The following is a 26,455-nucleotide window of genomic DNA, read 5'->3' as shown; positions in this document are numbered from 1 at the left end:
GTCTGCAAAATTTTTGTTTTTGATTTGAAGAAGTCTCAACTTGGGGCCTTGTTCTTGCTAGGTACTTTACTGCTGAGCCACACCTCCAGCAAATCTTTTAAAACATTTGCCTGTGGGACATGTTAATGAGTTGCCTCACATCTTTCAATATAGATACTGAAAGTAAACATTTTATATGTAAATTTAATTCTAGTCCTTGGTTTTCATCATTGCTATGCAAAATATTGGGTGAAGCTTTAGACTTTCTTAAACAATACTGAGTTTGAACCCAGGGCCTTATGCATGCTAGGCAAGTGGTTGGTACTGAGCTCCATCTTCAGCCCTATATTGAAGTGTAGAGCTTTGGTATTCATGATGACACACTAAATTTTGGGTTAGGATACATGATAAAGAGGTCATATGAAGTCCCACTACTAACAGCTTTTAGTTTTTTTTTTTAATAATTCATGTTAATATTTTTGTGGTGAGCATTTACTCAGTCCTTATGCTACAAATCTTAATCTGCTGTTTTTCATAGTTTTCTGTAATTTTAAAAGACAAGTAAATTGCCATTCTTGCAGATGTAATCTTCAAGAAACCTTTCCTTGCATATAGATTCTCCCTCCTGCTTTGGGAATCCTGACATCCAGGAAGGTGCTGTACCACTGAGCCACACCTCCAACAACTTAAATAAAGCTATCAGTATATCCCAGGAAGCCTCTGCATTTTTTTATTGTTTTGAAGGGTGGGTGTGGGGGTCAATACTATTTGCAAAGTGCTCCATATAGTAACTGGTATATCAAAGTTAGCCATTATTCTCTAGGTGTTTGGAAATGAGGTTCGGAAAAGGTAAGGTTAGAAGTGTAAATCTGGATATCACAATTTGTAATTGTGAATATGGATGAAATCGAGAACATACAAGGCCTGCCACTTACCAAGTGTTTAGTAAACATGTTTTGAATAAATGAAAGAAAAAGATTAAGCTCTGGTTGCAAACTTGGGGAACAAGTTTGTGAGAACGAGGGGGGGAAAAACAAATGCTGACAAAGAATGTCCTTGAAATTGGAGTTGAAGAAAGATACTTTTTTGATAAGGAAACAGTGAGAAAGTCTTTTAAGCAGTAACTATATAAGGAGGACAAACAATGGTGTGCAGTTTATGAGGTTAGCTTTATAGCTTCTTTCTTTCCCAATCCAGTCCACCCAAACTATTTTTTTTATCATAAGTATGATCCATTCTTTACAAAATATAAATTTATAAATTTAGTCATAATGCTTGTCACCTAAGTTACTATCATCTGGTTTTCCTAGGTTTTTTTTTTTAAGACCTTACACACTTTTGTAAATACTCCTAGGGCATGTGCTAAAAAAAACCTAAATTGACATAGATCATTTTCAGTGTTTTTTTCATCTCAGTGTAAATGTACATATTGTACCCTGAAGAAATGTTAATATACTTGAGAAATGATGAAATAGTTTTTTTTCTTGCATACAGAGTTACAGAGCATTTGGTTTTAATTATGTTACCCATGAAGTTTTAGTGTATTCACTAGTTTGTAAGGTTCTTTTTAAGGCTCATGTGTAGTTTTTTGAGCAGTTGTATAGCATTTTAGTTTGTTTTCCTTTTTTTGGTCGGGGACAGAGGGGTAGCAGTAGTGTTGGGGTTTTTTGAGCTTAGGGTTTCAGGCTTGTGAGGCAAGTAAGTATTCTTTGAGCCACACCTCCACTTCTTTTTTGCTTTAGTTATTTCTTAGAGTGTCATACTTTTTGCTCTGGCCAAATCAGATCAAAGTTCTTCCATATGTGCTACTATACCCAATTTATTTATTGAGATGGGGTCTTGATAGTTTTTTTCTCCAGGCCAACCTTGAATTGCAATCCACAATCTCCCCTGCCTTGAGTGACTGGTAAGACAGTATACAACATCATTCCCAGTCATTCTAGAAAATTTGGGCACAATTATTATATAGTCAGTTAATATTTAACATTGATTATAGCCAAGCACCAGTGGTTCATACTAGTAATCCTAGCTAATCATGAAGCTGAGATCTGAGGATCATGATTCAAAGCCAGCCTGAGCAGGGAAGTGAGACTCTCACCTCCAGTTAACTACTAAAAAGCCAGAAGTGAAACTGTGGCTTAAGTAGTAGAGCAGTGTCCTTGAGCTTAGAAGTTCAGTGCTCAGACTCGAGTTCAAACCTGGGACTGGCACACACACAAAACAGTTATTGGTCTTCATGTTTACCAATGTCAACAATTCATTCTGAAATAATTTTCATTCATCCTGAAGTAAATATTTCAGAATTTTCTTTAGTAATGAGCTCCCTTTTTTTGGGGGAGGGGGGGTCCGGTAGTGTGGCCTGAACTCTGGGCCTGGGCGCTGTCCCTCAGCTCTTCAGCTCAAGGCTAGTGCTCTACCACTTGAGCCACAGTGCCACTTCCGGGTTTTTTCTTTTTGCATTATGTGGTGCTGAGGAATCGAACCCAGGGCCTCAGGCATACAAGGCAAGCGCTCTACCACTGAGCCACCTTCCCAGCCCCCCCTTCCTCTTTTTTCTTTGGTCCACTGCGGGGCTTGAACTCTGGGCCTAAGTGCTGTCCCTGAGCTCTTCAGCTCAAGGCTAGTGGTGCTCTTCCACTTGAGCCGCAGCGTCACTTCCATTTTTCTGGTGGTTAATTGGAGATAAGAGTCTCACAGACTTTCCTGTCCAGGCTGGCTTTGAACCGCAAATCTCAGCCCTCCTGAGTAACTAGGATTACAGGCCTGAGCCACTGACTCCCATCTTCCCTTCCTCTTTTTAATCTCAGAATATCTTTTGTTCTGTTTTGTTGTGTTTTACAGTACCTCTGAGTTATATCTCTAGCCTCCAAAATGTTTTTATTTTTTCTCTAATTTCCACTAAATCTCTGTAGGCAGATTTTTTCCCCCCTCTGGCTACTATAAAAATTTGTCTTTTAAGTTTATAGCCTCATTTGCATACGTGTTATGTATTCTGTTTTATTTACTCCTGTTTGGGGATTGTTAGGCCTCCTACATCTGAGGATTGTTGTTTTTCATCAGTTTTGGGGAATCTATGTTTAGCTATCTTTCTTGATCTTCATTTATCATACCAACTGATTATGTTAACCAACACTGTTCTCACCTAGAGTTTTTAACTTCTTTCATGGGTAATTTTTTTGGGGGGGAGTCAGTTATGGGCCTGAACTCTGGGGCTAGCACTTTACCACTTGAGCCACAGCACCACTTCCAGCTTTTTCTGCTTATGTGGTCCTGAGGAATTGAACCCTGGGCTTCATGCATGCAAGGCAAACACTCTGCCACTGAGCCACCTTCCTAGACCTTCGGTAATTTTTTGCCAGCATGTCTAATAAGTTATGTAAGAGCCTAGTTTCTGGCTTTTTTGTATACTGTACTTAATTTCTGGAAGTTCTGCTTGGTTCTTTTAAAAGTCCGTCTGAAGGACCAGAGGTTGTAGAGCATGCCTGTAGTCTCAGATACTCAGGAGGCAGAAGTAGGAGATCTTGATCTCAGTCTGACTCCAGGAAAGCCTGAAACCTCATCTGAAAAACAAACTAAAGCAAAAAAACCCCCAAGAAATAATGACCCAAGTACAAGTATGAAGACCTGAGGTCTTCTAATTATTTTTGATCTGTGCCTTATGTTTTTTTGTTTCGTTGTTTTGATCGTGGTGTTTGAACTCTGGGCTTGGGTGCGGTCCTTGTGCTCTTCAGCTCAAGGAGCCAGCCACTGCACCACTTCTGGTTTTCTAGTGGTTTATTGGAGATGAGTCTCACGGACTTTCCTGCTCTGGCTATCTTTGAACCGCCATCCTCAGATCTCATCCTCCTGAGTAGCTAGGAATACAGGCGTGAGCCACCGGTGCCGGACAATGTACCTTATTATTTTTTAAAATCTTAGTTTGAATAATGTCTTCTACCTTTTTTAATGTACTTAAGTTTTACAGATGTATTCATGGTATCTTGTTTAAGACTTTTTTAAAATTTATAAGCCTATTTCTTCGAACATTATCTATGGCATTTAGGGAGAAATGGGTATTTTGTGGCACTTGGAATTATTACTTGTTGAGAATTTAATTTCTTGGCTTAGATTCTGATTTAATAGCCCAAACCTGCAGTTTGTTTCTTTTATGACAAGGGCTGTCTTGTCATTTATGAGAAGAACTTTTTTCATCTTTACTCATCCAGGCTGAGACAGTTTCCTTACAGTTCTCCCTTAAAGACTGAGAAGAGCTTTATCCTAATCCACTGACTTTGATGGTTCCTTATCAAGGCCCCCAAATCCCAAACTATTCTTTCTCAGTTCTTTCTTGGTTCTGCTAACACAGAAAATGATAGGCATTTTATGTAGTATTCTGCATAAAATGGGAGGAGTTTTGGGGCTCTAGGTGAGAATATGATACCTATGTGCAACAGATTTGGAGTTCTCACCATTTGTTTATTGCTCATTCAAGACCAACATTTGTTGTTGGCAAGCTACCAATTTTAGACCACTCAAAAGTGTGTTAGGCTAACTGGTGCAACTTCATGAGCTCTTGTTACCAGACCATAAGAGGATGCAAACATTGTTCAATTTGGTTCACTTTTTTACATCCTGTACATAAATTTCCTTGCAGAGCAATGGCATTTGCAGGTCAGCTACTTTTTATTAACAGGTTTGATCAACATGTATTTGTCAAGAGGGTTTCATTGTAACATTTCCATACATGCTTACGATGTTAGACCTACAAGGACGAGCAGGTGCCATCAGAATAGCCTAATGTAGTTAAGGCTTTTACCTTTCAAGTTTCCTTTATCTTTAATAAAGAAATTTTTAGAAGTATTTTGTTCTTGTTTTTAGGTACCTTACATTACAGGAGGTTTTTTGTTCTCTTAGCTTACTTAGTTGAATCCTAAGTATTCATTTAGTGGTTTATTTTGAAAAATTGTCTTAAGGCCAGTTGTTGATTCAAGCCTGCAACCTTAGCTACTCAGGAGACTGAGATCTGAGATTCTTGGTTTGATATCAGCCTGGGCTGAAAATCCAGAAGTCCAGAAGTGGAGCTGTGACTCAGGTGGTTGAGCTGGCCCAACCTTGAGTGAAAATGCTAAGGGACAGTGCCCAGGTCCTGAGTTTTAAGCACCAGTACCAGCACATACACACATTCACACAATATATGTTTTGTATCTGGCCTATTTCATTTAGGTAATATAATGTCCTTAAGGTTTGTTTTTACCTTTAGGACAGAATTTCCTTCATTTTCAAAACTTGACTTGCCATTGTATATACCTTTTGGGTGTTTTTTAAAAATTCCTTTATTGGTGAATATTTGGGTTGTTTCTACCTCTTGGTTTCTGTTAATAGTTCTGAATGTCTTGAACACTTTTAAAATTTCTTTTGGACATATACCCTTAAGAGAGATTGCTGAGTCATATAATAAGCTGTTTTGTTTGTTTTGTCTGAGATGGGACTCCTAGTAATTTCATTCATTGGCTGGCACTCTACCACCTGAGCCATGCCTCAAATCCTAACAGTTCTTTTTTATAGCTCTTGTCATATCAATTGTACTCTTTTATATTCCTACCAACATTACATAAGAGTTCTAACTTTGTCTCTTCTTTCCCCTCTCCCTGCCCTTCTTCTCCCTCCCTTATTACCTCTCCATGCAGGGGATCAGAACCCAAAGCCTTGAGCATGCTAGGCAAGTACTCTATCACTGAGCTACACTCCAGCCCCAAGGGTTTTATTTCTTCCACATGTCTCAAACAATTGTCTTTATAGTAACCCTTCTAAATGGACAATGAAATGACAACTTGTGATTTTGATTTGAATTTTGATCATCTTTTCATATATTTTTTGGTCATTTATATATCTTTATAGAACGGTCAGGTTATTTGACTTTCTTGTTCAGTAGTAAGAATTCTTATGATTTTGGATTTTACTTTTAACAAATAGTTTGCAAATATTTTTTCCTGATCTCTGAAGTGTCTTTCACTCCAGTAGTTACGTTCTTTAATGAATTTAGGTTTGACGTAGTCCCTTTTGTCTCTCTTTGCTTGATTTGCTTGTGCTTTTGATGTCAGACTAGGTACCGCTTTGATCATTTTGAGTTATTGAAAGGATTCAACTCAATTTCTTTACATGTGGATGTCTCCTTTTCCCAGCACTGTTTGTTGAAAAGACTGGTGTTTGGCCCCTTTGTCAGTTATTTGACAGTGTACTTCAGGGTTTATTTTTGGTCCTTTAATTCAGTTCCATTGTCTTTTGCAAGTATTATACAAGTATAATGCATTGAACCTGTAGATCACTTTGAGTGTAGTTGAGTCTTATAATACTAGGTATTCTACCCCAAAGACATGGGATTAAAATGTCAAAGTATTATTAAATCATTTAAAGTAAAAAAAATAGAATCACAAGGTACATGTCTGTGTTTGGGAGGCTGAGACAGGAAGATTGTAAGTTCCAGTGTGGCCTGCATAGTATGTAGTCAGTGTGAGTTGACTACATGTCTCAAAAAAGAAGTAGCCAAAAATGATGGTACACAGTTATTCCAGTACTGAAAAGGCAGAAGCAGGAAGATGAAAAATTGCAGGTATGCCTGGGCTACATAGTCTGGCCCTATTCCAATTACAAAAATGCTGAAGACCTCCAACTTCTCAAAGATCTCTGGCATTCTGTTTCTCTTTGTTTTAGTGTTAATCTTTATATCATTAAATAATATGCTACTTCTGCTAGTTCAGAGTTTATCACCTGCATGCTATTTTATTTCCTGTATTATAGTTTAAACTTACTATATAATAGCTTCTCATGCTTTTATCTTCTCCCAAAATTCAGTACTGCCAAAAGTAAATAAATAGAAACTGAGATCCTTATTCTGATCCTATATGTAATTAGACAGAGTACAGAATTCTACATTAATAATCATTGTTGCCTGAGTTTTGAAGACATAATCCAATTGTCTCCTGCTAGCCCTTGCTGTATTCTTAGTCTAATTTCCACTTAGTTCTAGGGCATTATTTTTTCATTGTTTTGATTGTTTAGAATATTTTTTTGTGTTGCTATTGAAAAATACTAGTCTCAGCCAGGCGCCAGTGGCTCACACCTGTAATCCTAGCTACTCAGGAGGCTGATATCTAAGGATCACAGTTCAAAGCCATCCTGGGCAGGAAAAGTCCATGAGCCTCTAATCTCCAGTAAACCACCAGAAAACTAGAAGTGGCTCTATGGCTCAAGTGATAGAGCACTATCCTTGAGCTGAAGAGCTGAGGGACAGCGGCCAGGCCCAGAGTCCAAGCCCCGTGACTGACAAAAAACAAAAACCCAAACAACAACAACAAAAAAAAAAAACATTGAATTTGGAAATGTGCTTCTGTTAGTGAGAAATTTTAATTTCTTTTTCATCTAGTTAAATATTGGATCTCCTAGACTCACCCCTTGTCTTAATTTTTCATATCTCTGTCTTGTATATATTTGTTAACTTACCTTCTAGGCTCTAGTTTGAAGCTTTTGTCTTCTCGGTGCAGATGAAAGGGTTTTTTGGTACTGGGTTTGAACTCGGCCTCACACTTGTTAGGCAAGCATGCTATTACTGAGCCATGCCTCTGGTTCTTTTTTGAACTAGTTAGTTTTGAGATAGGGTTTTTTTTTTAATTTCTTTTTTTTTTTTCTTTTTTGGTTGGTCATGGGGCTTGAACTCTGGGCCTGGGCACTGTCCTTTAGGTCTTCAGCTCAAGGCTATTGCTCTACCAAAATTGAGCCACAGTGCCACTTCTGGCTTTTTCTGCTTATATGGTGCTGAAGAATTGAACTCGGGGGCCTCATGTATACAAGGGAAGTACTTTACCACTGAGCCATCTTCCCAGCCCCAGAGATAGGGTTTTTCTGTCGGAAGCACAATCCAGCCTTTTTAGGCTTGTCCTAATCAGAATGACAACCTCCCACTACCCCATTCAGCTACTGGTTAATAAGAAGGGATCTTGTGAAGTTTTCTGCCCATTCTGGCCTTGAATCATGATCTTTTCTCTCTGGACCTTGAGTGTTTTTACTTTTTTTTACAAAAATTACGTCCTTTTTTATATCTGACTCCTGGCTTTTCTCAGTCTTAAACATTTTGTATTTTTCATGATTTGTTAGCTTGTCTATGTTAAAACTGACTGAACCTGATTAAATTTGACTTATTAATAGAATAAGAGATTATTCAAATACTGACGCTCTTATTCTAGTACATGCTTTATAAGTGAAATTTTATCGAAGTTCACAAATGTTGTTGCTGCTATTGTTACTGTTTTTGGCCCAACTCTGGGCCTGGGTGCTGTCCCTCAGCTTTTCAGTTTAAGGCCAGTGCTCTACCACTTGAGCCACAGTGCCACTTTGTTTTCTGGTGGTTAATTGGAGATAAGATCTCATGGCTTTGAACTGTGATCATCAGATCTCTGCCTCCTGAGTAGCTAGGATTACAGGCGTGAGCCTGCCCACAAATGTATTGTGATGGTACAACACTTGGATTTTTAAAACTTGTCCTGTTTTAACTTGATAAGTACTTGAAGAATTTAATTTTATACTCTTTATGCAGGGAGATAACTCCTTTTATCCAATCAGCCTTTGTTGGTGGTTGTATTTGGGGAATTTTGGGGAGATGGTATGATGATGTTAACACAGAGACTTTTATATGCTAGACAGGTAGGTTCACTTACCACCTGAATCACACCCCCAACCCTTGTTTTTTCTCACTATTTTTCAGGTAGAATCTCTTGGTTTTGTCCAGGTGCCTCTCAAACAGTGATACTCTTATCCATGCCCTTCCTTGCAGCCGCCATGCCAGGCATACACCACCACTCTTGGCTTTTTTTTCCCCAAGAAAATAATACAAGGGAGTTTCGTTGTGATAATTCGATATGTATGTAATAGTGTACTTTAAACACTAAAACCTTACCCTCAGGCTGGGGAGGTGGCTCAGTGGTAGAGCGCTTGCCTTGCATGCATGAGGCCCTGGGTTCGATTCCTCAGCAGAAAAAAAAAGCCAGAAGTGGCGCTGTGGCTCAAGTGGTAGAGCGCTCGCCTTGAGCTGAAGAGCTGAGGGACAATGCCCAGGCCCAGAGTTCAAGCCCACTACCGGACCCCCCAAAAAAACCTTACCCTCTCCCCATTTTCAAACAGTGTTTTTGGTTTTTATTATTGTATGCCTATGCATTTCTGCGTGTGTGCAGGCATGCGCATGTGTGACTGAATTATTTCTGTCCTCTTCGTATATGCCTACCTTCTCCTTTTCTTTTCTCCCTCTCAGAACCCTCCCAGTTTTTTCAGGTCTAGAGTCTTCGTGTGAACAAAAACGTGCAATATTTGGCTTTTGGAGCTTAACATCCTCAAAGTGATTATCTCATTTCTATCCAATATCCTGCCAACAACCTATTTTACTTTGTAATGGCTGAATACTCCTCCTGACTATATACATACACACTATTTTTGACCCCTTCATCAGTTTTTTTTGACACTTATTCATTGAGATGTCAGTCTCAAACTGTGAGATCCTCTTAATCTCTACCTATCTCCCAAGTAGCTGGGATTACAGCTCCACTTCTGGCCCATTGTAATTTTTTTGTGTTCTTTCAGAGACAAATTTGCCCTTGGGTCCTGGCTGGGCTTGAATTCTAGATATTTTTCTCTCAGCCTTCCAGGTATCAGGATTATTATGGGTATATGCTACTATCTCATCAACACCTTTTTTTCGGGGGGAGGGGGGCCGGTCATGGGGCCTGAACTCTGGGCCTGGGCACTGTCCCTCAGCTAGCGCTCTACCACTTGAGTCACAGCGCCACTTCTGGCTTTTTTTCTTTTTGCTTATATGGTGCTGAGGAATCAAACCCAGGGCTTCATGCATGCAAGGCAAGTGCTATACCACTGAGCCACCTTCCCAGCCCTCCATCCACACCTTTTAATATTCCAAAAGTCTTGATTGAATTATTTCTACTTAACCAGTTTTGTTTAAGCTAATTTGACTTAATTTTGTTTTCTTTTTTTTTTTGTTACCCTACTTGCTGTGTTAGGGATCAAACCCATACCTCACTTATACAAGGGAAGTACAGTACTATACAACTGATACCCTCAGCTCTTTCTCTCAATAGTAAAAAGTAAATTTACGTAGCCACCCTGTATGTAATTGAATTAATATAGGTTAATCTGGTTATCTGTACAGTACAAAAGGTAATTTTTCTAAGAGTATTTGGAATCAAAAGAGAATTTTCGAGGTAGGTTTAGGATAATGAATCAGAGAATATTTCTTTTAAATCGCATTTCACTGCCCTAGGAATTAGCCCAATAGGAATTGAAACTAGATTATCATTTTTCCTGATGCTTGTGGTGAAGTTAGTGCTCCCATTGAGATGATGTGTAGAGACCTGACTATACAGACCAGAATTGGGATAGGCAGCCCTAGTATGGAAACAGAAATTGTTGCTTGCACTGGCACCTGTTTTTAATATGGTTCCTGGGAAGGGTGACTATATAATTTATTGTTGAGAAACTTAAGAGAGTAAGTAACAGGGAATATCACTGATAATTATACTAAGACTAAAGACGTAAACCTGAGCATATGATAGTCTTCCTTCCTGAGTCACATGGTCTTTTTTATAGTTAAGATCAAAGGATTTCCACTTTTTCCCTTATAAAGGGCAAGTTTTAGGGATGAAGAAATATGGACAGGTACTAAGTAAGGAATGGTGGATAAGTGTACTAGACCCTCCATAGTTTCTGGTTCTGCATTAACGATGGAAAATATTCAGGGAAAATAATGAAGACTGTACTAATGAACATGTGTAGACATTTTTCCTTGTCATTATTATCTGGCAGTACAACAGCTATTTACATAGAATTTTCATATTAATAACATATTACAAGTGATAGATGACTTATAATATATACAAGGGTATATGTACATTATGTGCAAATACTATGGTATTTTATATGAGAGATTTGAGTGAAATATCTTTAGATTTTGTTATGCTGGGGAGTCCTGGAACTAGTTCCCTATTGGTACTAAAGACAACTTTATAATAATACAATTTTATCTAAACTTTTTGGTTAACCCAAATCTTTCTTATATAATCTTAAGTAAGTGAACTCTTTATTAGTTAAATGTTTAACATATTTCAGACTTGGCAAATTTATATTATGAGTAAAAATTTTCTCAGGTCTGAAATGTTAAAGGAGTATGACTTGCTAGTGGCTTGTTTTTCCCTTAAGGATATAGAATTGTCCACAAAATGAAACACACTGTTCTAGCCCACTTTCCCAGTATTTTTTTTTTTTTTTTCAGTTGTGGAGCTTGAACTCGGGACTTGTGCATGAACTGTCTGAGCTCTTTCACTCAAGGCTAGTGCTCTACCAATTTGAGCCACAGCTCTACTTTGGGACTTTTCCTACCTGGGCTGGCTTTGAACCTTGATCCTCAGATCTCAGCCTCCTAAATAGCTAGGATTAGAGGCATAAGCCACCAGTGCCCAGCTCACTTTTCCACTATTACAATGTAAACTTCCCCTTTCCTGTCTTATTATTGGCATGTATTTAGAAAGTGTTAGCTACTTTTAAATGAAAATATGGAAAGCTTATAAATAGAAATTATTTCTTTGAACTCATTTCTGTTTTGTTTTCTTTTTTATATTGACTGAAATCTGCAACCATTTAACTTTCAGCTTTTGGCTGCAGTTTTGTTCTCTAGAGCAACATGGAGTGTCATCTTTTAGAAGCCAACTGTCAGCTTGCCTATACTGAATTTCCTCAGGTCCCCTTTTATATGAACTAAAGTGTGTATATATTAGATTCATATTGATTCTTTCTGGACACATCTTGGTATGTGTTTTTTTATAATAGAGGTGTGAAATATGATGGCGTAGAATTTAAATTTTATACTTTTCATGTTACCCTGCATGCCAGTGTAAAATATTGTTCTATATAACCTGTGAATCAGATACTCTTTACTAGGTGCAAAATTTATGTCCCCCTCCCCTCCCTAAGTTATTCTTAACTATTGTCTCATATTAAAACTTGTAGTTAGCTACAATTTGCCAGCAAAATAATCATCAGTGCTCCTTGTTTTAGAAGGCATTTCTTACTTAGTAATTTAGCCTTACCGAATAAATTACTCAAACACTTTTAACAGCTAATATGCTTGGTATCTGTAGACCTTTTGTTTCATATGACATTAATTTAAAAGGTAAAGTAGAGCTAGATGCTTGTGGCTCGTGTCTATAAATTCTGTCTACTCAGGAGGCGGAGATAAGAACATTATGGTCCAATGCCAGCCTGGGCACAAAAGTCTGAGAAACTGGGTACAGGTCGCTCACAACTGTAAAAGCCAGGCAGGAAAGTCCATGAGACTGTTATCTCCAATTAACCACCAGAAAATAGGAAGTGGCCTTGTGGCTCAAATTGGTAGAGTCCTTAGCCCCTGAGTTCAAGTCCCGTGACTGGCAAAACAATAAATAAAGGTCTGAGACCCTTATTTCCAATTAAGCACGAAAAAGTTGGAATTGAAGCTCTGGCTCAACTGGTAGTACACTACCCTCAAGTAAAAAAAAAGCTCAAGGACAGCATCCCAGCTCTGAATTCAAGCCCCAGGATTGGTACCAAAAAAAAGTACAAGTAATATTTCTTAAAGAAATATAGGTAGAAATTTGATTATTGTTTGGAAAATGTTCTTGCCTCTTGGTTAAGTGGCAGTGATTGCAAAGCATCCGCCTTAGGGTTCTTTTTATAGCATATCCTGTTACGTTTCAAGAGAAAATTAATTTCTGTAATGAAATACTGCCTATATATATGCAGCTAATATATCTGAAGATAGCTAAAATATTTCATTGTAAGCTTCTACCCTAGACCAGAACTGCTAGTAATTGTTAGGAGGTATCCTGTGCATTTTAGGATATGTAACACTATCCTTAGCCTCTACCGAGGTGCCAGTAGTACACATCACCACCACCTCCTGATTTCAAAAATACCTTCAGGGTTGAGGATGGAGGTAAATGGATAGTATATGCTTACTAATAACACAAAGCTGAGTTCGGTTCCAACACCAAAAAGGGAAAATGATGATTCCAAACGTGGACAAAAATCTTCTCCAGTTAAGAACTACTGCTGTAGAGCAACAAAGTTAACAGGTTCTAAATCTTTTTTGTGTGTGTGTGGGGGGGGTGTCAGTCATGGAGTCTGCACTCGGCTTGAGTGCTGTCCCTCAGCTCTTCAGCTCAAAGCTAGCGCTCTACCGCTTGAGCCATATCGCCACTTCTGGCTTTTTCTGCTTATGTGGTGCTGAGGAATCAGGACCTCAATGCAAGGCCAGCACTCTACCACTGAGCCACCTTCCCAGCCCACTCTAAATTTTGTTGTTGTTGTTCATCAAGGGGCTTGAACTCTGGGCCTGGGTGCTGTCCCTCAGCTTTTCAGTTCAGCACTGTACCACTTGAGAGCCACAGCACCACTTCGGGTTTTCTGGTGTTTTATTGGAGATAAGAGTGTCACGGACTTTCCTGCCTGGGCTGGCTTTGAACCTCGATCCTCAGATCTCAGCCTCCTGAGCAGCTAGGATTTACAGGCGTTAGCCACCGGCGCCTGGCTCTAAATTAGATTTTTAGAGTGATAAAGAACTTTACATAAAACAAATTGTGGTCTCTTGGAGGTGTTTTATTTGGTACTGGGGATTGAACATAAGGCATTGCACATGCTAGGCAAATACTTTGTGACATTGAGCCACATCCCCAGTCTAAAAAATGCTTATTCACAAAGTTTTTAGTTTAGTACAATTTTTTTCCTTCCTAATGTTTCTTAGCCTAGTTTGTCTTCTTGCTTTGCAGTATGATAAGTAATCTAAACTATATAATATGTGTGACTATATAGCATAGTGAGATTAAAGAATAAAAGAACAAATAAATGCAGTAATAAATAGAAAGTTTGTTGACTCTAAATACTTGGTCTTTGGTAGTCCATGATTGAGTTGCAAATGTGTTAATAGATAAATTTTAAATATTAATTCCTTGATTTTAAAATTAAGTTTTATTTATTCTTCTATTTCACATATAGCCAGCAGCCAGCTTCGGGTGTAGCCTATTCTCATCCAACTACAGTTGCTAGCTACACTGTCCATCAGGCTCCAGTAGCTGCTCACACAGTTACTGCTGCCTATGCACCAGCAGCTGCCACTGTTGCCGTTGCCAGGCCTGCTCCTGTAGCTGTTGCAGCTGCAACAGCTGCTGCTTATGGAGGCTACCCCACTGCACACACGGCAACTGACTATGGTTATACCCAGAGGCAACAAGAAGCACCACCGCCTCCACCCCCAGCTACTACACAAAACTACCAGGTAAGAAGAGTGCTAGTTTCATAGCCATACCATGTAAGTTTAATGGGCAGAATGTATGTGTTTAATGCCTAAGCCAGTGTTTTTCAAACTTGTCTTCCAAAACATGTATGTAATGATAGAGAAAAGTGAATGGTTAAGACATGGTTTGCAAGCATTGTTTCCATGTAATATCTCATATATATGTTTTAGTTTTTAAGTGGTTTTACATAATTAAGTGCCTTCCTGTCATCTTAAGTTTCTGAGGAAAAATATCTCTTGCTTATAGTATGACATCACTTGTTTGTTTGAAACAGAGGTATGTCTTCTTGAAAGTGAATCCAGTTGCTTGTATTTTATAATGTCAAGATGTTAATTTGATCCTAATTCTTTAACCTGTCTTTTTTTATTTTATTTTTTTGGGGTCTGGTCGTGGGGCCTGAACTCTGGGCCTGGGCGCTGTCCCTCAGCTCTTCAGCTCAAGGCGAGCGTTCTACCACTTGAGCCACAATGTCACTTCTGGCTTTTTTCTTTTTGCTTATGTGGTGCTGAGGAATTGAACCCAGGGCCTCAGGCATGCAAGGCAAGCGCTCTACCACTGAGCCACCTTCCCAGCCCCTAACCTGTCTTTTTTAGCCAGCACCCAGTTAGCCAAATTGGTCCTGTGGGACTTTCCCCTCAGTTTTTCTACATTCTTTTTTCTTTTTTTTTGGGGGGGGGGGGGCAGGGTCCGGTCGTGGGGCCTGAACTCTGGGCCTGGGCGCTGTCCCTCAGCTCTTCAGCTCAAGACTAGCGCTGTACCACTTGAGCCACAGTGCCACTTCCTCTACATTCTTTTTTTAGCATAAGTACTAACTTTTTTGTGTGTGGGGGGGGAGATTTAACAGTATTAATATTTACTTTTTTTTGTCGGTCATGGGGCTTGAACTCTAGGCTTGGGCGCTGTCCCTGCGCTCTTCAGCTCAAAGCGAGTGCTCTACCGCTTGAGCCACAGCACCACTTCCGACTTCCTAGTGGTTTATTGGAGATAAGATTTTCATGGACTTTCCTGCCTGGGCTGGGTTTGAACTGCAATCCTCAGATCTCAGCCTCCTGAGTAACTAGGATTATAGGCATGAGCCACTGGTGCCTAATATTTGCTTTTTCTGACAAATTACTAAACTGGAATTCTTTTGATGTATGTGATTGATTGTTCATTATACCCCAAAACAGAGGGTAGTAAAATTGGTTGCTTTAATAGCATCCATGAAACCCATCATTTTATAAGCCCTGCCAGCTGCTTTATTCTTGTCCATCTGCATATCTTCCCATCCTTTTTTACTTTGTACACTGCCAAAATTCACTTAGCCCACCTTGATCTTTAAAAAGAGTGAAAAGAAAGTAACGCTAATTATAAATCAAAAGTAGTAACAGTGTTTGTTGTGTATCTTAAGAGGGGGCAGTTGATACATGTGTAACACTGGGAATCTAGCCCAGGTAAATCTAAGCTCTGCCACAGAGCTTATATCTCTCAGGAACAAGATGTTCTTTTCCCCTTATCCAAGATAAAAATTACCATTAACTTTTTTAAAAATTGGTTTTTATTTATCTTTTGCCAGTTCTGGGGCTTGAACTCAGGACTTGGGCACTGTCCCTGGACTTCTTTTACTCAAGGCTAGCATTCTATCCACTTGAGCCACAGCGCCACTGCTGGCTTTTTCTGTTTATGAGGTACTGAGGAATTGAACCCAGAGCTTTAAGCACTCTACCACAAAGCCACATTCCCAGCCCAAAAAGTTGATTTTTTTTTTTTTTTCATTGGTTGTGGGGCCTGAACTCTAGGCCTGGGAGCTGTCCCTCAGCTCTTCAATTCAAGGCTAGAATTCTACCACTTGAGCCCCAGTGCTACTTCTCTGCTTATGTGGTGCTGAGGAATCAAACCGAGGGCTTCATGCATGCAAGGCAAGCACTCTACCACTGAGCCACCTTCCCAGCCCCAAAAGTTGATTTTTATTATTTTTTTTTTTTTTGGGGGTCCGATCATGGGGCCTGAACTCTGGGCCTGGGCGCTGTCCCTCAGCTCTTCAGCTCAAGGCTAGCGCTCTACCACTTGAGCCACAGCGCCATTTCTGGCTTTTTTCTTTTTTGTTTATGTGGTACTGAGGAATCGAATCCAGGGCCTCATGCATGCAAGGCAAGTGCTCTACCACTGAGCCACCTTCCCATCCCAAAAGTTGATTTTTATTTGAATAACTTTTACTTAAAATTTTTCTGCTTTGGATAGAAGTTAAACATGCTGCTTGAAAAAAGTTTTTTTGTGTGTGCCAGTCCTGGGCTTGAGCTTAAGTCCAGGCCTAGGTGCTATCCTTGAGCTTCTTTGGCTCAGGTCTAGTGCTCTACTACTTGAGCTACAGCTCCACATGTGGCCTTTTCTGAATAGTTCTGCCTGGCTGCTTGAAATGTTTTTAATCTTGTTTGATAAAAGTTTAAAATGAGTCTTTGTATTGATGTTTTGTCTTTTGTATCTAGGTCTGATATAGAACCACATGTTTACTTCATTTTGTTTGTGAGACAGAGGAGAGTCTGTGTATGTCAGAGAGTGAGTCCTGGGCTTGAACTCTGAGCTTAGGTGTTGTTCCTGAGGTTTTTTTGCTCAAGGCTAGTGCTTTACCACCTAAGTCATAGCTCTACTTCTTTTGGTAGTTTATTGGAGGTAAGAGTCTCATAGTCTTTCCTGCCCTAGCTGGCTTCAAACTTCAATCTTCTGATCTCAGCCTCCTGAGTAGTTAGGATTACACACATAAACCATCAGCGCCCGGCTCGTTTATTATATTTTTATTTATATACCTCATAGTAAAACTTTTCTTTATTTCTTCAGGATTCATACTCATATGTAAGATCCACTGCTCCTGCTGTAGCTTATGATAGTAAGCAGTACTACCAACAGCCAACAGCAACTGCTGCTGCTGTAGCTGCTGCTGCCCAGCCCCAGCCATCTGTTGCTGAAACCTACTATCAGACGGGTGAGTTACTATTAAAGCTGAACGTAGTTAGTGATTGTTACTTGTAATCCTGGAGAATTACGAGTTTTTGGCCCATCTGAGGTTCACAGTGAAAACATTTCAAAGAGTGTCAATGAACTCTTAAATGCAAGATATTTTTAAATTAAAATCTACCTAAAATCATTGTGTTATACACAACCTTCAGACAGATTCTAACCAGGTCTTCAATTTTATCTCCTACAATGCCTGTTAATCACAAAGAGCTGGTTATGAAACTAATTTATAACATGCCCTTTTATAAAAAGAAGTCATAGCATTAACTTTTTTTTTTGTCAGTTGTGAGGCTTGAACCTCTGGGCTTGGGTGCTATCCCAGCACTCTTCAGCTCAAGATGAGTGCTCTACTGCTTGAGCCACAGCGCCACTTCTGGTTTTCTAGTGATTAATTGGAGCTAAGAGTCTCACAGACTTTTCTGCCCGCTGGCATTGAACCGTGATCTTCAGATCTCAGCCTCCTGAGTAGCCAGGATTACAGGTGTGGGCCACCAGCAGATATTAGCTAATATTAGCCACCTACTAATATTAGCTTCTTAACACATTCTCTTTGCCAGAAATGCTTAAAACATTTTATATTACTGCCTGATTTTTTAACCAATGAGGACGTCTTTTTATTTTAAATTTATTTTATTGTTATTATAAAGGTGTTCTACAGAGAGATTACAATTACATGAATCAGGTAATGAGTACATTCCTTTCATACAGTGTCTTCCCTTCCCTCACTCCCAGACCCTCACTCCCATTTCTACCCATGAGTTATATAGTTCACTTTCATCAGTGAGTGTCAGTGAGCCCCACTGCTGCATTTTTGTTTTTACCATTGTTCTGTACCCTCCTACCATCTCAAAGATAAGCATGCAAATACAACCATATATAAAAAGAATCATCAAAAAATAAAAATTGGGGGAAAATATCTTGTTTCCATATGTTGATGTTCATTTTGATGTATATTACTCTGTATAAATACACAGAAGACTTCTCTAATGTGGCTGTATTTTTTTTTTTTTTTTTTTTTTGTCGGTCGTGGGGCTTGAACTCTGGGCCTGGGCGCTGTCCCTCAGCTCTTCAGCTCAAGGCGAGCGCTCTACCACTTGAGCTACAGCGCCACTTCCGGTTTTCTGGTGGTTTATTGGAGATAGGAGTCTCACGGTCTCTCCTGCCCGGGCTGGCTTTGAACCGCGATCCTCAGATCTCAGCCTCCTGAGTAGCTAGGATTACAGGCGTGAGCCACCAGCGCCCGGCTTGTGGCTGTATTTTTATCTCCAGCATGACAGTTCTGTTGTGATTCAAATACAGAAAATATTTGTTTATGTAGAAGCCTATATATTTATAGATTTTAAAATGTAGAAACTTTTGTGTAGGTTAAATTGAGAATTTTAAAACGACTTTCTAAGTTCTGCAAATAGAGCATCTTTTAAAATTACTTTTGAAGGACCTAAAGGTTTGGTAGACTTGAAAGAGAATAGAGTTAAATTCCAGCATTTGCTTTACCACTAATAGGGGCAAGTGATTTATCTTCATGTTTCTTTTGTTTATGGGTCATGAGGCTTGAACTCTGAGTACTGTTCCTGAGATTTTTCACTCAAGGCTATTACTGTACCACTTTGAGTCAAAGCAACACTTCTGGTTTTCTGATGGTTAAATGGAGATAAGAGTCTCATGGACCTTCCTGCCCAGACTGGCTTCAAACTGTGATCTTCAGATCTCAGCCTCCTGAAGTGCTAGGATTAAAGACATGAACCACCAGTGCCTGGCTTCATGTTTCTTATCTATAAGTGACATAATTCAGAGCTCGGTATAGTCTTTCTAGTTCTATGAATTTGTGAGCTTTAAAAGTAGTTTCAAAATATTTTGAAGCAGGGTGTATACATGCCTGTCATTAATAGCACTCAGGAGGCTAAAGCAAAGAGGATAGTAAGTTTGAGAAAAGGTTGGGCTACCTAGGGAGACCTGTCTCAAGGAATAGAAGAGACAGGAGGGAGGAAAAAAAAAAAAAAAAAAAAAATATATATATATATATATATATTATTATGACTTAATTTTTATGGTCTCTGTTGATTGTTTATAATGGATTCCCTAGTTAATGATCAAAACTTATACAAAATTACTCAGAAGATTTTGGTTTAGTCTTAAGTTTTGACATTGATTGGGTTTTGTACATCTCAAGTCACAGATATTGGTTTCCTCTGTAAAACATTTTCATCTCTGTTCTGTGAGTGAAATTACTAATAAACAGCTACAGATAGAAGTTAGCAACTTACCATAAAATGAGTTTGATCCCTTAATATTTGGGTCTTTATCTTAAATAAAAATGGTATATTTTAGTGATCATTAAGAAGTGATTATTCCATTTGGTAATTGTTCCTAAGATTAAAGTATTCATTTGTTTTGAATATAGTCGTAGCAGAAAGTTGAGAGGAGAATCATACTAAGTGAAGTAAGCCTGACCAAAGAAACATAGATCCCGTACTTCATTTGCAATAATTAGTATATGTCTAGGATAATTTTATCAGATGAGCAGAAAAACTCAAAAGCTATACATATAAGACCATATAAGATGATGGTAAGCAAAATGAACCTCATGATATGGACATGAGGTCTTTCTTTGTTTTTGTTTTCAATGTACTATGTGATTTTTTTTTTGTTTCCTTTGTATCTTCTTCCCTCTTAAGGTATATCCCCTGTTGTCACTGTACTTGATTTTGGTACCCTGCATCTTGTATATAAATTTATTTAATTTGGAGAGGGGAAGGGGATTAACAAAATGTTGAAACAGGGACACAGGATGGAACCATTGGAACAATGATATTCACAAGATACTGTATTGGAAATGAACTTTACAGCTTTCGGGGTGGGGAGGAGTGTGGGAGGTGGGGGAGGAAAGAGATAGTGGGAGAACAACAAAGGAGGGGGTAACACTGCTCAACAAGAAATGTACTCATTACCTTACTCATGTAACTGTAACCCCTCTGGTACAGCATCTTTACAATAAAATTAAATTAAAAAAAAACTTTTGAGAGCACAAAGAAAAATAATGTAAGTTAATAAAACAAGCAAAAGGGGCTGGAAGGTGGCTCAGTGGTACAGTGCTTGTCTTGCGTGCATGAGGCCCTGGGTTCGATTCCTCAGCACCACATAAGCAGAAAAAGCTGGAAGTGGTGCTGTGGCTCAAGTGGTAGAGCTGAGGGACAGTGCCTAGGCCCAGAGTTCAGGCCCCACAACCAGCAAAAAAAAAAAAAAAAACCAAGCAAAGAAAAGTTGAGGAGAAATTAATGGTTGCCAATTAAGAATAGCTTTAAGCTGGGCACCAGTGGCTCACGCCTATATTCCTAGCTACTCAGGAGGTTGAGATCTGAGGATCGTGGTTCAAAGCTAGCCCGGGCAAGAAACTCCATGAGTGGCGCTGTGGCTCAAGTGGTAGAGCGCTTGCCTTGAGCTGTGGAGCACAGGGGCAGTGCCCAAGCCTAGAGTTCAAGCCCTATGACCGACTTAAAAAAAAAAAAAAGAATAGCTTTACTCAAGCTTTTAGTATTTGGAGAATGAAGTAACACCTTGTAAATTGACTTAAGTTGAGGTTCACAACGGATAAACAAGTAAAATGCAATGGATGGTATATGAATAAGTTTCATAGATTTAAAAACTGAAAATTTTAATGTGAATTGGAATATACACCTTGAGGTTCTGTTCCCAGCATTAAGCTTTACTTTAGAATAAACTGACTAGCTTAATAAGTCTGTCCCTCCCTCTCTTTCTCTTTCTCCCCTTCTCTCCCTCTCTCTCCCCCTACACACCATAGCTAAAAATCTAATGCCAGCTAGAAATGATAGTACTATTTCATTGTAAGTTTTTGCCAAAATTGGGAAAAGGTAGATGGTTGATTTAATTCATATTTTTATAATAAGAGTTGTACCCTTTTGCCACATAGAAATTGCAAGTACTGCTATTATCCATCCATTTTAATTTTAAGTATATTGTTAAATAACTTTAGTGACTTACTCAGTTTTCTGACATCTTTTCCCCTTTAGCTCCCAAGGCAGGTTATAGCCAAGGTGCAACTCAGTATACTCAAGCCCAGCAAACTCGACAAGTGACAGCCATAAAACCAGCCACACCAAGTCCAGCTACCACTACTTTCTCCATTTATCCTGTGTCCTCCACCGTACAGCCAGTGGCAGCTGCGGCTACTGTGGTGCCATCTTATACTCAGAGTGCTACATACAGTACCACAGCAGTTACTTATTCTGGTAAGATTGATAAGCTATTTACATGAGTTAACATTAAAGGGGATTTACTAAAAGCTGTCCTGATTTTCCTTGGAACTATCTTATTCCCGATAGTAGGAATTGAATTATTAGCAGGAATTAATGTAAGCATATCTTCATACTATGAAAAATGACTATACTGCAAGTAGTTCCTTTTTGTTTGTGGATAGATCTTAGCAGAATCTTAAGGTGCTCTTTGGGAATTTGCAATCTAGTTAAAAGTTGGGCATAGAATTACAATTAGAGGAAGAAACACAAAGTCTTATGTGGCCTAGCTATCTACTACAATGTTAGAACTTTTGAAAAATCTCTAAATTAGTTTCTGTAGTGGTGAAGGCAAAAAGAAAAAAAATCGTTTTTATGCACATTTAGATATTCTGCTCTAAAGCATCAACTGCTGGTGTCCTGCTGGTTAAACCACACCTCCAGTCCTTTTTTGCTGGCTATTTTTGCAAATGGAATCTAGTATTTTCTGCTTGGGCAGGCTTCAAACCATGATCCTCCAGATCTCAACCTCCTAGTAGCCAGGCATGAACTTTAGTTCCATCTCACTCTTTTTTTAAGGATAGATAAGATGTTTATCTACAGAAACTTCTAAAATTTTTATTACTTGTACAAATAAATTATATTATGATTTATTCATATATGTATACAATGTGCTTTGATCAAATTCACTACCTCTTTAGTTTCTTAATATTACTGTGGACTCATTTAATGTAGTATACTATAATCCATTACTGACATCTCTCTTCGAGGCTCACGTTGTACCAATTTTGGACAGTGGAATTCTCTTCAGACCAGTCCCTGAGTCATTTTATCATTGCCATGTTATTCTCTGAGGACATTTTCCTTTCTACTGCTGTGAAATATTACAGCTACACCTCATGGTTTTCTCTTAGCCATTTTAGTAGACCTATGGTTTCTTTTAAGTGCCACTGGCATAAAAACAATTCAAGGGGCTGGGAAGGTGGCTCAGTGATAGAGCACTTCCCTTGCATACATGAGGCCCTGGGTTTGATTCCTCAGCACCACATAAGCAAAAAGAAAAAAGCTGGAAGTGGCACTGTGGCTTAAGTGGTAGAGCGCTAGCCTTGAGCTGAAGAGCTGAGGGACAGTGCCCAGGCCCAGAGTTCAGGCCCCACAACCGGACCCAAAAAAAAAACTATTCGAACAAATGCATAGTATTTCATTGAGTGAATGCCCTGTATTTTTGTATTATATATTTTAGAGCATTTAAGGCTTTTAAATATTTTAGTTGACACTGTAACTATATTACAATATATAAAATAATGTACTAGGAAGTACAATGTGGTAGTGCGCTGGAACATTAGAAATTATTCCTCTTAGCCAGGTGCCAGTGACTCATGCCTGTAATCCTAGCTACTCAGGAGGCTGAGTTCTGAGGATCACAGTTTGAAGCCAGCCTGGGTAAGAAAGTCCGTAAGACTCTTATCTCCAATTAACCACCAGAAAACCAGAAGTGGTGTTGTATCTCAAAGTGGTGATAGTGCTTAGCCTTGAGCATAAAAGCTCAGGGACAGCATCCAGATCCTGAGTTCAAGCCCCACGACCAACCAAAAAAAAAGTTATTCCTCTTGCCAGGCACCGGTGGTGGCTCCACACTTTATAATCCTAGTTATTCAGGAGGATGAAAATGAACTGCAATCTAAAGATTCCAGTTTTAAGCCAGCCTGGTCAGGAAAGTCTGTGACACCTAAAGTTAAGCAGATAAAAGCCAGTAGTAGAGCTATAGCTCAAGTGGTAGAGTGTCAACCTTAACAGAAAAAGCTAGACCCTGAGTTCAAGCCCTAGAGCGCACGCGCGTGTGCATACACACACACACACACACACACACACACACACACACACACAGTTGCTTTATCAGATTACATCCTCCTATACCCATTTTCTATCATTTACCCTATATTTGTCAGACCCTAATAACTGCTCTCTTATTCTCTACTTCCTTCAAGGTTAACTTGTTACCTTTTACATATAAGCAGAAACATGCAACATTTGCCCTTCTGTATGTAACTTACTTCATCTAATGTAATACACTATAGTCTCATCATGTTGCTGAAATAAATGACAGAATTTTATTCTCTGTCTTGACTACATGGATATACTGTTGGTATATCTTTTTATTTTATCAGTCGTGGGGCTTGTACTCGGTGTGGGTGCTGTCCCTGAGCTTTTTTGCCCAAAGCATTTGGAGCCATCACTCTACTTGGTGGTTAATTGGAGATAAGAGTCTCTCAGACTTTCCTACCTGGGCTGGCTTCAAACCATGATCCTCAGATCTCAGCCTCCTGAGTAGCTACGATTACAGGCATGAGACACTGGCACCTGACTGGGTTTTTTTCTTTTTAAATCTTTATCCCTTCTGCCAAAGGACTTCTGCTTAATTCCATATCTTGGCTGTTATAAATAGTGCTATAATAAATATGCAGGTACTGAGGATAGGTGCCTGTGGCTCATGCCTAGTCCTAGCTCCTCAAGAGGCTAAGATCTGAGGATTGTAATTAGAAGCCAGCTCAGTAAGGAAAGTCTGAGGAAACTTGTTACTTTTCCTGTTCTCGGAGCTTAAACTTGGGGTCTGGGCTCTGTCCCCGAGCTGCTTTACAGGCTCTCCAGTACTCTAGCACCTGAGCTATAGTGCCTCTTGTGGCCTTTTCTGAATAGCTTATTGGAGAGGAGAGTTAATGAACTATCTAACCATTTTGTAGACTCTTAAATTTAAAAACTAAAATACAAAAGAACAGAATTGGAAAAACTGTTGGCCTTTGCTGCCTTTATTCCGCTGTTTTCTTCATACATAAATTATATTTAAGTAGCATGTTAACACTTTTTATGTAGAAGGACTAAAATCATTTGGGAAATAGTTATAAAGATTGCATGATAAGTGGCTACCTAGCCATGTATAAGACCTTGGGTTCAATTTGCAGCATTACACACAAAGATACTGTGAATCTTTAGTGAAATTTAAGCTATGTATATTTTGCCTATAAATTTTAGAGCATTTGGCCATTAGCTTAGTTATGTTTTTTTTCACATTCTTAAAAGCAGAGGACATTTGTTGTGACTGCCTCACTAAAGTTTATTGATATATGAAACTTTTAATTTAACCAGTTTTCTCATTTAATCATGTGCTTATTAATCCAAATCTACCTATTCTTCCTGTTTTTATTTTAGGTGTTTTCTTGTCTTACCACCTTTTCTAAACATTTATAAGCATTTCTAATAGTATAGCAGCCTGACATAAAACTTCAGGAAGGCTTTTCTCAGTAGTTGTCTGATGTCTTTTTTTCTTTTAGGTAAATCCATTTTCAGATACCTGTCATTCTGATTTGCCATATGTCTTAGCTCTTATCCATCCAATTCCTGTTTTTCTCTATATGTGTAGGTATATTAGAATCAGTGGGTTACAAGTTCTTTTCATAATAAGTGGGCTGCATTCAAGAGAGCAAAAGTTGAATTCACTTTAAGTAGCTGTTCTGTGCTGTCCTTACAACTAGGAATCTTGTCTCCTGAGCCTCACTTTTTGTCCCTTACCTATAACCATAAAGTAAAAAAGCTTACCTAGAATTAAGCTCTCTGGAAATCGGATGTGTTCCCTACTTCAAATTCTTAGTTAATAAGTAGTAAGTGCTCCAGTTGCTAGGTGGACTTACATATAAAATTAGGGATTTTTGTCAAATTTTAAACTATTGCATATTTTTAAATGTTAGTAAATAAACAACAGCTATGTAGTTCATCAGTGGAGAATTAGAATGATGGAAATGAATAAAATCAAAACATTTTTTAAACTGCTTTTTCATCTTTTGAAAGATAGAATGAGTCTTCATTTATGATACTTTCATCTGAATTCCAGCTACATATCACAGACTTTGTGCTAAACTTTAATTACGTTGCCTCTTCAAACTAGCTTCTTACTTTTTTATCAGTTGTAGAGCCCATCAATCAAGTTTTGGGGGCTCAGCTTTTGCTGTGTTTTCTCTTTTGAGCCATGAAGTATCTTACTTTGATGAATTTTCTTTTCCTATTTAGGGTTCCTACCTCACATTCTTCTTTAAATCTGTTTCCTAAATTGTAATCAGAGGATTTTTAGGGAAATAACTGATTCTAAAACAGTGTAAACTTGTCAAATAGTATCTCATTCATTGATATAAATAGTAAATTTCTTTAAATGGGGGACCAAATCTCATATTTCCTTTATATCTTCATAACACCTGGCATCTGTTAATACTTGTCAAGTAATTTATGTAGAAAGATGGTATGGTTCTAGGAGATAGACACATTATTGTAACTATGCACATGTAAATCTACCCCTTTTGGCAATATTTATTGAGTTTAAATTTACAACTAATATTTAACTTGTCCTGTTTGATTGTATAACAATATTTCTTTCGTTTTATTTGTAAGGTACGTCTTATTCAGGTTATGAAGCAGCAGTGTATTCAGCTGCATCTTCCTACTACCAACAGCAGCAGCAGCAACAGAAGCAAGCAGCAGCAGCAGCTGCTGCTGCTGCAGCAACAGCTGCCTGGACAGGGACCACCTTTACTAAAAAAACACCATTCCAAAATAAACAACTGAAACCAAAACAGCCTCCCAAACCACCCCAGATTCACTATTGTGATGTTTGTAAGATCAGCTGTGCTGGACCACAGGTACTTATCTATATTGTGTGTTTTACCATGGGTCTCAGTAGCTTTGTAATTCTGGTGAGACTGATTTACATGTTTATAGGACATTTAGGAATAAAAAAATCTTTTTCAAAACAATCAACTAAAAAAGCATATACTACAGGATTTACTAGTTGCACTATATAGTAGTATATAAAGCAAATACTGTCAT

At 38.7% G+C, this 26,455-nt stretch overlaps 1 protein-coding gene across 2 annotated transcripts in view; it reads left to right on the top strand.

Annotated features, from left to right (window-relative positions):
• Positions 1-26,455, top strand: part of Zfr (zinc finger RNA binding protein) — a 72,001-nt gene that overhangs the window by 3,311 nt on the left and 42,235 nt on the right. For both annotated transcript variants that reach the window (XM_070040981.1, XM_070040982.1), the window contains exons 3-6: positions 14,044-14,323; positions 17,157-17,301; positions 21,362-21,580; positions 26,021-26,268. In XM_070040981.1, coding sequence (XP_069897082.1) covers positions 14,044-14,323; positions 17,157-17,301; positions 21,362-21,580; positions 26,021-26,268 — 892 coding nt within the window. The remainder of the gene's footprint in view (positions 1-14,043; positions 14,324-17,156; positions 17,302-21,361; positions 21,581-26,020; positions 26,269-26,455) is intronic.

This window comes from Dipodomys merriami, unplaced genomic scaffold (genome assembly GCF_024711535.1).
Source record: "Dipodomys merriami isolate MVZ:Mamm:240054 unplaced genomic scaffold, mDipMer1.0.p SCAF_30, whole genome shotgun sequence".
In the NCBI taxonomy this organism is placed as follows: domain Eukaryota; kingdom Metazoa; phylum Chordata; class Mammalia; order Rodentia; family Heteromyidae; genus Dipodomys; species Dipodomys merriami.
Note: the sequence above shows the minus strand (reverse complement) of the source record. Positions and strands in the feature narration are given on the sequence as shown.